General features: G+C 41.7%; 1 protein-coding gene across 1 annotated transcript in view; it reads left to right on the top strand.

Annotated features, from left to right (window-relative positions):
• Positions 1–16,477, top strand: part of COL4A6 (collagen type IV alpha 6 chain) — a 153,550-nt gene that overhangs the window by 98,817 nt on the left and 38,256 nt on the right. Inside the window, exons 5-17 of the mRNA XM_075573449.1 lie at positions 261–395; positions 1,474–1,518; positions 2,961–3,077; positions 4,165–4,233; positions 6,520–6,555; positions 7,580–7,642; positions 9,905–9,940; positions 10,036–10,077; positions 10,657–10,749; positions 11,507–11,560; positions 12,105–12,164; positions 14,515–14,559; positions 14,753–14,806. Coding sequence (XP_075429564.1) covers positions 261–395; positions 1,474–1,518; positions 2,961–3,077; positions 4,165–4,233; positions 6,520–6,555; positions 7,580–7,642; positions 9,905–9,940; positions 10,036–10,077; positions 10,657–10,749; positions 11,507–11,560; positions 12,105–12,164; positions 14,515–14,559; positions 14,753–14,806 — 849 coding nt within the window. The remainder of the gene's footprint in view (positions 1–260; positions 396–1,473; positions 1,519–2,960; positions 3,078–4,164; positions 4,234–6,519; positions 6,556–7,579; positions 7,643–9,904; positions 9,941–10,035; positions 10,078–10,656; positions 10,750–11,506; positions 11,561–12,104; positions 12,165–14,514; positions 14,560–14,752; positions 14,807–16,477) is intronic.

Below are 16,477 nucleotides of genomic sequence, written 5' to 3'. Positions count from 1 at the left end.
TTGAGCTTTTATACTTTTGGGTTTTTATTCACTGAAACATGCAAAGGTTCAGCACAACCTAATATTATTCATTTTAAAGGAACTAACTGAAACTCAGGGCATTTCTTGACGTGTCTAATCTTTTTTTGCCAGAAGATCTTGCTGTGATGTGTTAATTGCATGTGCTCCCTTTGCAAGCGTGATATTATGTAACGTGTGTGTCCTCTTGTTATCCATTTTTACACGGGTGTTTAATAGCTGTCTGTTTCTTAAAATCACAGGGTCGTCCAGGGCCTCTTGGGCCCCAGGGGCCGATGGGGCCTCCGGGATTTCTAGGGCCAGAAGGAGTTACAGGACCCAAAGGTGAAAGAGGCTTTCAAGGTTCCCCCGGAGGTGCTGGATTTAAGGGCGAAATGGTATGTCCAATTATATCGCTGCAATCAGAGATCTCTCTGTAGGGATCTTCCTGCCTGATATTAGGGTACAGATCCCTTACACGCTGCCTCACTGTATGTTCAACTCTTCGCATTTATTATGAGAAACAAATGCATAGAAACATGCTAAAGCATATATATATATATATGTATATATATATATATATGTATATATGTATATATATATGTGCATTAGCAACACTTATACGTTGCCTCAGTCCTTCACCTATACATGCCTTTTAATGATGAAGTCAACCAGTGTAATGGCTTCGTCCTTTGAGAGTGGCTATGGGCTAATTAGAGGGGGTCTCAACTCCAGTGTCCTCAAGACCCCTGCAACAGGTCAGATTTTAAGGATATCCCTGCTTCAGCACAGGTGGCTCAGTGGAAGATTGTTGGTCCTCCTGCTGGTAATAATGGGTACAGTTTTCCAAACTTTACTTGATCATTATCAGAGAGCCATAAATGCCAGTGTTTTCAATCGAAGATTTGATTTATATCCGTCCATTGTTTGTTAAACGTACTGACACGTGCACCTTGTTAGGCCGTAACGTGCCTTAAGGCTTACACCTGTTTAGTAAATCTGTCCCTGTATTTTTCACTAGTCCATGGGACAATAATTACATATATTCAGTGTAGGTACCTGCAAATTCGGTTATGCCTTGACGTTGGCTGCAGGCTTATAACGCTTTGGCCAAAGGGTTTAACTAAATAACCCTTACATCACTATTTTATTTTAGCCTAATTGGTAGGAGCGCAGGAATCGTTCTTTTTGTTTTTCTATATGTAGGGCCTATCTTTTTACCAGCAGCAAACTTCTATAGGGAGGAGCGCGGTATTATGTACAGTCTGTCCCTGTATGTATATAAGTATGTATGGATGTGTATCAGGTCATATATTGCTAATATTTATTGAATACAAATACAGTATCTGGGATAAGACTTGTGGTTAAGAGGAAAAGAAGCAGAGTTGTCACATTTCAGGGGATTTGTAGTAATCATATAAATGTTTATTTTTTTAATGTATTTTGCTACTTATTCTTTTCTTTCTATTTCTTCAGGGGCCTATGGGAGTTCCAGGGTTTCAAGGTATTAACGGAATCCCAGTGAGTTTGCTTAGATTTATATCTATATATTTGTATTGTTTGTATAAAAGAATTAGCCACATAATGGGTTGGTAAAATGTGAGTCTCCTGTTTGAATTTTGTGTCACGTTTATTGACTGTAGATATTGAGTGTTTTTTTTTTTGTTTTTTTCAATTTCCTTTATTAAAGATGAAAATAAACATTACATCTTGTCTAGACATTTATCAACAGTAATACAGAAATGTTACAATAAATGTTTTTTTTTTTTTTTTACAGCCTTGTATAAGGTATCTAAAAGGTCTATATGAGCAGAGAGAAAATGCTGATTTCAGGCATACGTCAGGGTTTTGTTTGCGGCTAAACCAGGGGAGGGGGGGGAAACTTCAGTCTACAAGGGTCATCAACAGGTCAGGATATCCCTGCTTCAGTTCAGGTGGCTCAATCAGGGGCTCAGAAGACTGAGCCCCTGATTGAGCCACCTGTGCTGAAGCAGGGATATCCTGAAAACCTGACCTGTTGGTGGTCCTTGAGGACTAGCGTTGCCGCTCCTGGGCTAAACACTTCTGAGTATGTTATCTTTGCTGTACCTACTGTAATAACGGAAAATGTGGGCAATTTAACACCAGCCACTGTAGAAACAGCACCAAATACTGTGTTTGCCAATGCAGATATGTAAACCGTCTATTATAGTCACTTTTTAAAATAAAACGGTATTTTGTTGTTGAAAAACAGAAAATGACCTTTATTATAATGTAACAAAATATTCCATCAATAGATCTTTAGCAGGGCAAGGAAACAGTATTTCACTTTGGGCTGCTTTAGTGCTATTTTTTAACTTTTAGGTTTTTTTATATGTGTGTTTTTCTTATGTGTATGTGTGTCTAACTTCCCTGTTTTTTTTTTTGCACTGTTCTGTTGTTCTAACTTGTGTGTTGCATTGTATATTTCCATATGGTTACTGCATTATTTTTGGATACCAGTAAAATATTACTTTGGACCAATTCTGAAGTTCTCTTTTTTGAGTGCGCGTACACCATTTTTTGGATATACAGTTTTTAAATATGCTAGATTGATTTTGATAGTGCCTGCAGTGATAACTTAGCATATTATTTAAAATAACTGATAATGTATAATAAACCCACCTAATAAAAAGTACATTTGTGAATGTAAACAGCAGAGCACCAGTGTCTACAATAGGTTAAAAAAAAAAAGGGGGGGGGGAGGGAGAAAGTTTATTTTTTACAAATGTATGTATATCTTTATATAGCGCCATTAATGTATATAGCGCTTCCCAGCAGTAATACATGTGACATAATAATATAAATAACAAACAATACAAATAACACATAATGGGAATAAGTGCTTCAGACATAAAAGTAACATTTAGGAAAATGAGTCCCTGCCCCGAAGAGCTTACAATCTAATTAAATATTTTTCTCTTCGTTTTCTTTCCTGTTTGTAGGGTTATACTGGGCAGCCTGGACACAGAGGTTTGCCCGGACTTGATGGCTGTAATGGAACAACTGGAGAAGGGGGGTTCCCGGGCACAGACGGGTACTTTGGTAACCCAGGATCACGAGTACGCCACGTTTAGCGTTCAGATTGCGCTGCGCTAGAAAATGTTTTGCCTTCATAAGACTCACTGAGAAACTGTAGCTGTGAATGGAGATGGGTGAATCTGTGGGGGCGGATTTGGATCCGCAGCGGATCGACCGGTTCATTTGGTCCACGGATTTCAGTGGATCAATCTCAAAAGGGGCGGTTCGCTTTTTTGCGGACTTTTTTATTATTATTACCAATACACCCGTGGACGGATTTGCAGATTCCAATCCGCGGATTCAGCAACACGTTGGCGGGTCCTTTCACGAATCCGCCAATGGATTTGATTCTACAAATGCCGTCTTCGGGTTGTATACAATGGCGATTTTTCACGAATCCGCACGTATTAACGCCAAATCCGTTTGCGGATTTTACACCGCGAGACGGGTTTTGAGGGGGGGGGGGGGTGGAAATGCGAGAAAATCCGGGAAACGGATTTGGGCGGATCCACCCATCTCCAGGTGTGAACAGGGGGACAATCAACCTTAAAGTGAAGGAAATACGCACAGCTTGGCTATCCCTGTTTTCTCACCATAGAAATGGTATATTCCACCAGTCCAGGCATGGCTTGGGGATACTCTCATTGTGATGCAACGCTGCAACTCTAGCAGCAATCACCGCCCTCAGTTTAGGTGACCTCCCCTGTATTGGTTACAAGGGTGGACCACTTCTAACTTGACTCCCAGCTGCCTCGCTGCCTCTTATAAGGGAGCTTGTCTGCCATCTAGTGGGCAGTTTCCAAATTTCAAACGTAGCACAAGGAGAATGAAAATGGAGAGAGATTTGGTAATAGGGGTTCCCCTTGGATATTAAGGTTGCCAGCCAAATGTTAGCCGTTCCAAACCTTTATTACACTGTGCATGTCCTGCTAGAAAAATGTTCTGCGAACCCCTAATTAATACATCTTATTGCCTACTCATCAGACTATCCTAGAAGAGTAATTGTGGCCATTTTACACATCCACCCTTCTGAGCAATGATATTGTTTCATTTCTGTATTACATTAGTTAGAGTTAGTAACATCAGCTATTTTTACGCTTAAGTGATTTTTTCCTTCATACATCTTAGGGTCCTTCTGGTCCGAAGGGTCAGAAAGGTGATCCTTCCTTTACCCAGGGTGATGTGAAAGGAGAAAAGGTAAGACAAAAATCGGAATTTAAATCACATTATTTATCCACATATTTAAGCTTTCCGTTACATTATGGTCCAATCTGCCCTGTTTCTTTTCTTTCTCTTGTGGCTTCTCCAAAAATACTGGGGACAATGGTGAAAGGTGTGACACGCTTAAGACACACACATACCTCTCTCTGCTCCATGCTGTTTCTTCCTCTCATTGGCCCCACCCCTGGCTCCTAACACCTCCTCCGATTGGCTGCATTACCAGCCAATCAGGATGGAGGAAGCTGCCCAGCCCCCTAGAAAGAGCCCTGCTCTCTCCCTGCTCGGGGAAATCATGCGGCCCCCCAAGCCGGTCAGGTCACTATGTCCAGAGAGGTAATACCGGTATACACATACATGTCCAGAGAGGTAATACCGGTATACACATACACGCCCAGAGAGGTAATACTGGTATACACATACACGCCCAGAGAGGTAATACCGGTATACACATACACGCCCAGAGAGGTAATACCGGTATACACATACATGTCCAGAGAGGTAATACCGGTATACACATACACAACCAGAGAGGTAATACCGGTATACACATACACGCCCAGAGAGGTAATACCGGTATACACATACACGCTCAGAGAGGTAATACCAGTATACACATACACGCCCAGAGAGGTAATACCGGTATACACATAAACGCTCAGAGAGGTAATACCAGTATACACATACACACCCAGGATTTGCTCTTATTTTTTTACTGGACAATGACCAAATACAGGACAGTCCGGTTCAATACTGGACACCTGGTAACCCTGAATGCTCCAAACATTTGGTATATGTATTGTGATTGGATTACATTCAAGCTTTCATTGTGGTGAGAGTTAAAATGTAGGATATGTACAAAGAAGAATAGTTTATATTAAATTGACACATTACCATTACAATAAGTCCAGGACTCACTAAGCCACGATAAGGGGTGTCACACTCAGATCCGGCAGGGAATGGCAGATTCGGAGAGGGATATCCCAGCCTAAAATCTTAATATAACATTTGTAGACACTGAACATTACCTCTACATCTTTATTCACAGAAATGTCTGTATTCACCAGTTTTTTTTCAACAGGGAATTTCTAGAAACCCTTGGTTCCCCGGGTATCCCTAGAAGGTCCCTGCAATTTTCAGGTCATTTGAAAATTGTACCATATACAGACAAATGTATAATGCAACTAATCTCAGATGCGCTGTTAGAGAGGGTTGGGGCTCCTTACAATGCATCTGATCTCAGACACTATTAGAGAGGGTTGGGGTTCCTTACAATGAATCTGATCTCAGACGCGCTATTAGAGCGGGTTGGGGTTCCTTACAATGCATCTGATCTCAGACACGCTATTAGAGAGGGTTGGGGTTCTTTACAATGCATCTGATCTCAGACGTGCTATTAGAGAGGGTTGGGGTTCCTTAGAATTTCACAATATAATTATAGGGTTCCTTAACTAAAATGTTTTTGTTTTTTTAAACCCTGGTATACACCTTTATATCTGTTTTGACCTCCTATTGATAATATATGTGCCATTAGCAATGAGCATGTGCAGAATTGGGAGATGTTACAGAATTACATTTTGTTATACATGGAATTCATAAAATATGCATGAAGGACACAGGTGATAGTTTATTCTATAATGTACAGCTGTACTGCCTTTTATTCTATAATGTACAGCTGTACTGCCTTTATTATATATCATGTTTCTATGCAGCTATTATATGCAGAATTATTTCCCCTGTACAGAAAAGCTGCATAACTCTCCACCAGGGGTAGCCAACTCCAGTCCTGAAAAGGTACCAACAGGTCAGGTTTTCAGTATATCCCTGCTTCAGCACAGGTGGTGCAGTCAAAGACTGAGCCACCTCTGCTGAAGCAGGGATATCCTGAAAACCTGACCTGTTGGTAGCTCCTGAGGACTGGAGTTGGCCACACCTGCTCTACACACACGTTTGGTGTTCAAATGACATTCTACTTGTATTCTGAGATTATATTGTCACTATGAAGCGCAGAAATACCACAATTACGTGCAGTTACTGTAGCGCTGTGCAATACATTGATCTGTAATCTAAAGCGTGAGAAACCCTGCAGCATTTCCACATTCCTGTCTTTTTACAGAATCATGTTATTATGTTATTGGGACCCCAACTGGAAATGCCGGTGTTCACAAGTCCTCACACTGATGTTACACTTTGCACTGCAATTAGCTATTAAAACCTTATTTTTCTTCATGTTCTCATTCATTTATATGATATGAATTGTTTCAGGGGGACAATGGATTGCCTGGACTGCATGGTCTTGAGGTATGTATCGTAAATGCACTATATACTTGAATATAATGTTTAACATGTGATATAACTTACTTAGTAATACATCCTTACAGTTGCAAAATAACTTTTCATGGGAAAGGTTTATTAGAGAGCATTTAAGGTAAAGCCAATCTGCTCTTGTGAACCACATTGACCGGTGCTGATAAGTTAAACATCCATTGTATTGATTGTTCTTGGTACAGAATATTACTTTGCATTTTTGAGATGTGAATATATCTTTTTTTTTTAAATTTCAGTACAATTAGGATATTTTGCCGTAATTCTGCAGTAGGTATCATTAGCTTTTTTTTAAGTCCATGAGGATAAATAATTTGCGTCAACAAGCACAAATAGATCTTGAAAAAATCAATAAAAATATAAGTAAAACTGTAAAAAAATGTTTAAGGGATTAACAGAAAATAAAGAGTTACATGGGGGGGGGGGGTTAGGAAAGAAGGGGACATTTCCATCGCCACAGTTCAAGAAAATATACATCGGTCAAATAAACAGCGGAAATAAAAAAAATACATATTACGTATAGAGTCCAGAAACCATATTTTCCAAGTCTGACCGGATGTGTCGATTTGCTTTTTTGGGCGCCCACCTCTTCAGGTCTTAAACACGTGGTTACAGCCTAGAGTCCGTTGCTGTAGGTACTGACATTTTGATTGTCGGAGAAATGGAAATTTCTGAATATATCTTTGTTTCTTTAACCAACTGGCTCAAGAACAGTTACTATGATGGGAACTCCGTTACAGTATGGGATCTTAGTGCTACTTTACTTATATGCAGTGTTCGACAAACCTATACATTTGCTCGCCCCGGGCGAGTGGATTTAACCCCCGGGCGAGTAAATATTGGCCCAAGCAGCACACGTTTGGTACTAGGTGGCGAGTAGATTTTTTTGTGTGGCGAGTAGATTTTTTGGTGATTTGTCCACCACTGCTTATATGTAACACCTCCAAGGTATAATTATAGATCATAAGTGTCATTTATGTGATATTATGTTTCAATGTAGGGCCCGCGTGGATCGCCTGGTTTTCAAGGCTCATCTGGTCCAATTGGATCACCTGGTTTCCAAGTAGGTAAAACAGTTCTGGACAGGCGTGAAATAAAGGTCCGCTTGATTTTCATGTCTTGATCCATCTCGATTGGAAGCCAATATTAAAATGTTTGCTTAGATCCAAGTGAAGAACCATCATTCATTTGTCATTTGAATTACCTTGAATATAGTATTTTAAACATATCACTGGGATAGGTGACAGACTGTGAACTAGAATACTTTTGTATCCATCACCTTGTTTAATCACATGTATCCCTGTGTGCCTAATGGTCTTTGCTGAATGTCTCACAGTTGTTTGGAAAACATCAATGCAAAAAAATGTTAAAAAAAAACAAAGTTAAAGATTACAGTGCCACAAAAGCAGAAAATATACCAGGACAACCAAGGGTTAATAACAAATTATATAAAATAAATGATAAATATGAAAACATATGAAAAACACTGATAATAAGACAGAAACTATTACTGGATATATATCCTAGTGCAGGGGTGCGCAAACTTACCTTAATTTGCCCCCCCTGTCTCCTCTCCCCTCCGGCTGGCTCCCCCTCGCCCCCTGTACAGCTCCGGTGTCAAATGACGCAGCGGGGTCATGTAACGTTGGTTGCCATGGAGACGCGTCGCTGAAACCAAGGTAAGTAAAACATTACAGAGGCCTTGCGTGATCCCCGGCATTTTACTTTAAATGCCTTCGGGGAAGCGCGTTGACTCTGTAACAGCCGTGAGCCCCCCCAGAACATCTTGCACGCCCCCCACTTTGCGCACCCCTGTCCTAATGGATGGGTGTATAGGATAGCAAGTGAAATGACAGGATCTAGATAACAATTGCACTAACAAGACCAACAAGCATATAATGCCACCAAGAGGGGAAGACGGGGAAAGGAGAAAACAAGGGGGTACAATGTATGCCACTAAAAATAAAAATGAGGGGAAAAAAACAAATTGAGTGGTATAAACGCTGGAGACCCCAGGCAGCTCTCCGCAGGATACAGCCACCTCCCTCAGATCAATAAAAAAGGGTTTCATTCGAACACAGTAAAATAAGCAACTCACAGTGGTCGCTAGGACAAGCGCATAGAAGCCGGGACCTGGACCTCATGGACGAATAATGACACAATTCCACATCCGGTTGAGCGTCACAAGAGAGGTCCCCCGGAAACAATGGTTCATAATCCAGAGTTCCACCGCTATAGGGTCTTTGCCTCATGACACTGCTGGCTCCTCAAACAAGGGGACCTCTCTTGTGACGCTCAACCTGAGGTGCGCCCGGATGTGGAATTGTGTCATCATTCGTCCATGAGGTGCAGGTCCCGGCTTGCCAATCTGGCTGCTACATTTCTGCATGGCCTTTGCTGTCATAGCGACCATTGTGAGTTGCTTATTTTACTTATGGAACCCGCACAAAAATATAACTTTATTTTTTAGACCTTCTTTCAGTCTCAGTCCTCATGATCATAAAGCCGCAGTCTAAGCTGCCATTTTTATTTATTTACTTTTCCCTTTAATATGTGCATCAATACAATCCACACAGTGATAAGTAATTTGCTAAGTTGCCGGTCGATCCGTTCTCCTGTGATCGATCGGTGAAGATTCGGCTCGGGGGTTCACTAAATGCTGTCAGTGCAGCAGAAGAGGACCAAAGATGTAAAGCTCTGTGGAGAAGATCATGTGACCAGGCAGTTACTAGATGCAATTGGTGCACTGCTAGAGAGAGGGCGGAGCTCAAAAAGGGGTGTGCCAGAGCCTGATTCAGAAGAGGAAGGGATGAGACTTTTTAAATGGTTGCTATAGAAACAAAATAAATGCTTGTTACATTATAATACATTAAAGTGTCATTCAGAGTTGTTTAAAAAAATGCTACAAATATTTTCTTATAGTACAGAACTGATTTATTTTAAAAAAAACACGTAGGATATTGCTTGGTCTGCAGCTTTGAGCTCCCTCTAGAAAATGTGATGTCCGATTATATGTATATGTCCTATTAGATTGGAGGTTATTTATTAAACTGCGATTAGTGCTAATGGCAGCTTCCATGCGATGGCGCCCCGATTGGCACCATCACAGATTAATGAATAAATCCATTGTAACAATAATGAATATTATTTCAGATGTTCATTATTCAGTTTCACTCACGACTTCATACATTTATTTTTGATGCGCAATAGAAACGCTGTTTTTAGGTCAGCGCAGAAGTCCGCAGCTTAGTTTTTCTATTTTCTAACTTTTTGTAAAAAAAAAAAAACAAGTAAAATACAAATGTGTTTAATCTCTCTATTTCAGGGTCCCCCCGGGCTCCCCGGCCCCCAGGGCCCAGAAGTAAGTGGCTCATTTGTGCACGATATCTGTCACACAGCACACTTACTGCAGGTGGCATGCGCAGGTTTTGACTTTCCGTTATTATGGTTCCCCAGGGCAACACGGGAGGAATTCATCACGCAGAGAAAGGCGAAAAGGTATATATCTGATTATATAAATGATATATTCTGCTATCTCCGAACATTCTTGCAAAATGCCAGGCGGGCATTAAAAACGGTAACAAAGTATCTTTATCCAAAAGTATTTTCTTATGGCCTCATATGAATGGTCAGTTGAACTTTGGATCAAAGTACTGTATGACTATTGTATTCTGTTCCTTTCCCCCTAATTCAGGACTGGTCAACTCCAGTCCTCAAGGGCTTCCAACAGGTCAGGTTTTAAGGATATCCAAGCTTCAGCACAAGTGGCTAAATCAGTGGCTCAGTCATCATGACTGATTGAGCCACCTGTGCTGAGGCAGGGATATCCTTAAAACCTGACCTGGTGGTGACCTTATAGGATTGGCGTTGGTCACCCTAATTCTGCCTTTGTTTCCCTTGGCAGATTCAGTCATTATCTCCTGCACCAGCAAAGACCTTCTTCCCAAATTCCAGGAATGACTTAACATGATCAAACAATGCCATGTAACAAACACTGTTACCATCGTGACGTTCTGAATGCATTTGCTATACTTCAGGTCTTACCCAGAAATGAAATATATGTCACATTTTAAACAGGGAGAAGTAGGACTTCCGGGGCTGCCTGGGCCCACGGCTTCATCCGGGACCGTGGAATTCAGCGGGGTTTCCAAAGGAATTAAAGGAGATCAGGTATGTGACGCCCAAGAATCGGTAACACGTTGTAGAAATCTTTATTTAAAAGTAGTTTTTAGCAGTTTGGTTTGTGCAGTATTGGGGATTTGTAAGACAATTGTAGATATTCATATGCTTCCTCTCATTTGGAATGGGAGATTGATACTCTGTATGAGTGGCCGGACACATTTACAATCACCTGTAATGCTTAGCAATCAATCCAATTGGCTGAAGTACCAGATGCTTTAAGGATACGAGTGCAGAAAGCTGCATCTCAAGTATGCTTAGATATTTTGTTATTCATAACAGCTGGTTCTTGTTTGTAGGAAGTTCGCATAAAATGTTTATCTGCAATTTTATCAAAAAGTGACCTACTTTAATTCTCCTAAATAAAGGACACGGGGATTTTGTATAAAGATGCAACTCTCAAGGGGAACCCCAAGGAGCGACAGGATGGGGCAAAATGTATAAACGTATAATGATTTAAGTCAGTGTTTTTCTACCAGCGTTTTGTGGGGTGGTGGAAGGTGTGTGGTGTAAATAGGAGAAGGGGGGATGAATGAATTAAGATCATAAGTTAAATAGTGATCAAAATTGCAAAGGAGTTAAATGAAAACTGATTCTTGGGAGGAAAAGCGTGATGCCAATTTCCATTGGGCGTGTGGGGAATGTCGCCATGTTTATGAAAGAGGCGTCTCTGTTCAGGGTGGAGTCATTACAATGATGGATTGAAATTGTGAAGGATTTAATCAAGTGTCTTCATTCTTCTTCTCAGGGCGATCCGGGGTCGATAGGATTCATTGGGTCACCGGGATTCCCCGGTTTTCCTGTAAGTTTCATCTGTTCTTAAACTTGCTTTAATCTCTCTAGGCCTTGAGCCTAAAACCTGCCAGCGCTGAGGATAATATCCTTCACATAGACAGGGGCAGATTCATCAAGCGCTGGTACCGGTTACCGGACCGAATCCAACGCTCAATCCCATTGGCTTGAATGCGGTTTTCTCTAACCCAGGGGGGCTCAACTCCATCCTCAAGCCCCACCAAAGGTCAGGTTTCAAGGATATCCCTGCTTCAGCACAGGTGGCTCAATCAATGGCTCAGTCTTCGACTGAACCACTGATTGAGCAACTTGTGCTGAAGCTGGGATACCCTTAAAACATGACCGGTTGAGGGGGGGCTTCAGGTCTGCAGTTGAACCCCCCCCTGCCCTAACCCATTCCGGTGCTTGGAAAATCTGGGCCGAAGTGTTGCTGTATGTTGAAACAGTTTAACTTGGGTATTGCACCAGAGTTAAACTTCAGTATTGTGATACAGTGTTGTCCAATGATTGTGGCGTTTACCATTAAACATAACCCATTGTGTTTCCTTCTGCAGGGATTTGATGGCTTAGGAGAGAAAGGGGAGAAGGGGATCCCTGGGCTCCCGGGTGCACGGGTCAGTACCAGCGGGTTTAATGAAGTACAACCTGTTTTATTGTTGCATACATTTGCCAGCCACACCCCACTATATGTGAATTTGCTAACCTACAATCCTTAGCTGTAACAAAACGTTACGAATCAAAAAGGTCGTTTTTAAAAAAACGCACCATTTATTGAGAAAAATATATATATTTTTATAACTTTTATTGAGATTTTTAACAGTAAAATGGGGAGAGGGGGTACAAAAAAGAAAAATGGGGTGAGGGGAACAACCATTGTTTGCATAGTTTTTCAAACATCAAGAATTGCATCATATTATATTTTAATGAAAAAAAATTAAATTTTAGCCAAATAATACCCCTCCTAGAGCCTTTCCCTCATCCCTTTCCTCTTAGTTCTATGGGTAGCTTCTCTTCTCACATACTGTAACTTTCCACTCAATCCACTTGCCCAATCAATTATTCTCTTGCATCCCATGGTTCCCACACCCTATAACACAAAACACACACAAATTTTTTTTTAATACACAAGTTATTTTGCTTTTGGATAGTGAAATCCCACAGAAATTTACATTTTTTTGTTTAGAATGTGTGACATATTGCAAAGCTCATGTAATTGTGCATTAGTGGTACCTTTTCTCAGACCTGCTATTACAACAAGCCATTTTCACTGCAACATTTGATCCACTGAGTCGGCGGGATGTGCTCCAGGGCTCTTGCAAGATGAATGCTTATTTTCCGAATACAAGTCGGCATAGAGTAGTGACATGAGGAATGGTGGGGGTGGGGGAGGAGGGATTGCTAAGCATGGGTTATAATTTAGGCCTGGGACATAGTTATTTAATCAGTGCGGAGGCGCGCTGAGGCTCAGGGAAAGCGGTGCTTTCCCTGGCCTTACACAGCGCGCCGTCCGTGGGCGGGTCTGGGGCCGTTCTGGGGGTGGGCCAGTGATGTCACGGAGCTGGTTCGCCCTCATTGGGCGAACCGCTCACGTGACCGGCCCTGCGCTCCGGCGAGCGCCAAATTTGAAATCTTGGTGAGACACGCGCTTCCCCAAGCGTGCGGACGCGTGCGCGAGCCCCTGCTAAAGCCGCTCTCATTGCGGCTGCAGGGGCCCAGTGCCGAGTGTGAGCGCGGCTCAGCACTGCTCACACCACTATGTCCCAGGCCTTAGACTAGAGCATGGCATGGACCGCAGCAACGGCAAACACCAGCGGCTGCTTCCTTGCTCAGGTTCATAGTGTAGAAAGGAGAGGGTCCCTTAGGCTACGATTATACCACCTCCGGCTGGGCGGCAGCGCAGTTTGGTGACGTCACCGCTGCGATCCGGCAAAGCGGCAAGTGAACTGAAGTCAGGAGGCCGGAGGAGACAGGGAGGCGTGGCGGAGGCGTGGCTGTGAGCGGTTCGCCCTCGTTGGCTGAACCGCTCACGTGACGCGGCCGTCGCCTGATCAAAACAGAATCTCATGTCTGCTCTCCAGACTGCCGCCCTGCAGTTCCAGGCGGCTTGCGCGGCGCGCGAGGCATGTCAGATTTCATTGGATTGCTGCAATATGTTTCTGAAACGCACGGCATAGCGCCACACAACACCGCGGGCTGATTTTGGTATAATCACGGCCTTAGGCAGAATGATTTATGGAAAATATTTATATACAGTATTTCAAATAAATAAATGACGTAATGAGTGTATGAAACATTGCAATAGAAATATATTCATTTCTCATATAAAACAATTCCAGAGTAATTCTATATTGTCCAAAGCAGACATTTGGGGTGGTGAAGTCACTGGGGACTTTTGTCTGAAATACTTTTTAATGTGTCATTGAGTCATTATGTACGATAATATATCTAATGCCACATTACATGTTTCGGGCGGATACAGACCTACTTACTGTATGTGACATCAGAATACTTAACAAAAACAGCAACTTCAGGTTTTTCTGTCTTCAAAAAAAAATAAAAAATGTATTTACAGAAATAAGCTTCTCATTGGAGGATGGTGTTGAAGATAGCAACATTATAATTTTCTGTTTTTGTAAATATAAAACACGAAGATGTTGTTAATATTTCTTTTTTTTTTAGGGCATTTAAGATGTAGGTGATTGGAAAAAAAATGACTTTAGCAATGAACTTTAACAGCAGCCCAGGTGTTATTATATAATTACTGGGGGGGGGGGGACTTGCGATGTTTCTGGTTATGATATTTTATTGTGAACAAAAGTGCGAGTTCTTCATAGATTGTGCGCAGTTGCGAAAAACGTTCAAACCTCACAAGTCTCTTCTTCAGATTTCCTGGTCCTCAGAAACACTGCTGCTCTTTTAACAGTATATGCAGTTCCTTTGGTAATGTTCTTGTCTTTCTTGTAGGGTTCTTCAGGTTTTGATGGATCCTTTGGATATGAAGGCAGGAAGGTACTGTACAAATACAATGACAACTATTGACACATCAGTCTCTTTCTCATCTAATTTCTAGTGGAGATGCGCCCAGTTGATACACAACCCTCTTATTCCTTATTGTATTATGTATTTAGATTTTTGTCAGGTAACCCTCCCTTACTACAGCGTATTTGTGTTTTTTTTAGCTTTTTTGTTGTGTTTTTCACAGGGCGAGCCGGGGCTTCCTGGTTTCATTGGACTTGACGGTTTTAAAGGAGCAAAGGTAGGAATCCAATTTGGGAGAAAGATGTTCCTTCCGCCCCTGCTCACTGGGATTCCTGTTACAGGACACACAGCCCAGAAATGACATTGCGATTATATATGCTTCTTGATTAGGGGTGAGCCCATTATAAACCCTACTGTAAAAAACATGCGTATAGACTCTGGATTGTGTTCATTATCTTGTATGAAGTGATATAAGCTCAGGAACAAGGAACATGGCAGCTTAGCCTCAGAACATTCACATTTTGTTTGTCACCTTAATATATCCGATTGCAGTAACGAGTGTCACCGTTTGCAGTGCTAGTGAGGCCACTTTCCCGGCTAGAGACACCTTTACTTACAATGAAACCCTTGTTACTAAGGGGGACTCGTCTACTTACCAACCTTGAAAGTTGAAAGCTACTGTACGTTGCAAGATAGCACATTCCTATTATGAATGTATGTATTATATCTCTATTTATATAGCACCATCCATGTTCCCAGCAGTAATACATGGGACATAATAATATAACAAATAATGGGAATAAGCGCTTGAGACATAAAGTAACATTAGGTTAAAGGAGTCCCTGCCCCAAAGAGCTTACAATCTAAGTGGTAATTAGGAATAACGTAGAGAGACAGTAGGAGGGTGTTCTGGTAAGTGCATCTGCAAGGGGCCAAGGTCAATGTATGAGGTGTAAAGCAGAAAGGCCCACTTTTGGGGTACCTTTTTTGTTTAAAGGTACCTGAATCAGAGCTGACCCTCTCTCTCCAGACCCCGAGCATACCCCCAGTTCCCAAGATATTTGTAGTTTTTTTTGTCCCAATTGGAGACCCCCAAAAAATGACAAATATGACATCTTCCAATGACATCACAGCATTCTATTGTCATCTTCCAATGACATCACAGCATTCTATTGTCATCTTCCAATGACATCACAGCATTCTATTGTCATCTTCCAATGACATCACAGAATTCTATTGTCATCTTCCAATGACATCACAGCATTCTATTGTCATCTTCCAATGACATCACAGCATTCTATTGTCATCTTCCAATGACATCACAGCATTCTATTGTCATCTTCCAATGACATCACAGCATTCTATTGTCATCTTCCAATGACATCACAGCATTCTGTTGGACGCCGGAGTGGCCCCTTGCCTACTGGGGACACCATGTTGTGTCTCAGGAACCTGGAACAAGGAACAGGGCAGCTTAACCCTTTCAATGCTGCAGTATATTTTAAAGTGTTCGGATGCAGTATTGAATATTGAGTATTCACTAAGGGAAAGCAAGATAGATATCCTCTTTCAAACAGACCACATTTTATTTAAAAATATAAAGAGAATATTTATGCTTGTAGTTTAAATTGCTTCTCAGAGCAAACACAGGGTGAACGCTGGCTGTAATTGTTCATTGAAAGCAGCAATCTTATTTGGGAGATTTTTATTTAATATTATATATCTATAAAATTGGAACCCGGAGGACCTCCAGAGGTGCAGCTGTAACGTCTTTTGTTGTGGCTTCCTATTGGACAATACCGGTGAACATGTTCGTTCCACCATGAGGGAACATCGGTACTTTCACAGGTAAATATCCCCATGGCGGGTCACTGAGCAGAAAGTAGCAGGGTTCATTTCCTGAGGGGGACCATCTCCTGAGGAGGACCATCTCCTGAGGGGGACCATC

This window comes from Ascaphus truei, chromosome 16 (assembly GCF_040206685.1).
Source record: "Ascaphus truei isolate aAscTru1 chromosome 16, aAscTru1.hap1, whole genome shotgun sequence".
NCBI classification, from domain to species: Eukaryota; Metazoa; Chordata; class Amphibia; order Anura; family Ascaphidae; genus Ascaphus; species Ascaphus truei.
Note: the sequence above shows the minus strand (reverse complement) of the source record. Positions and strands in the feature narration are given on the sequence as shown.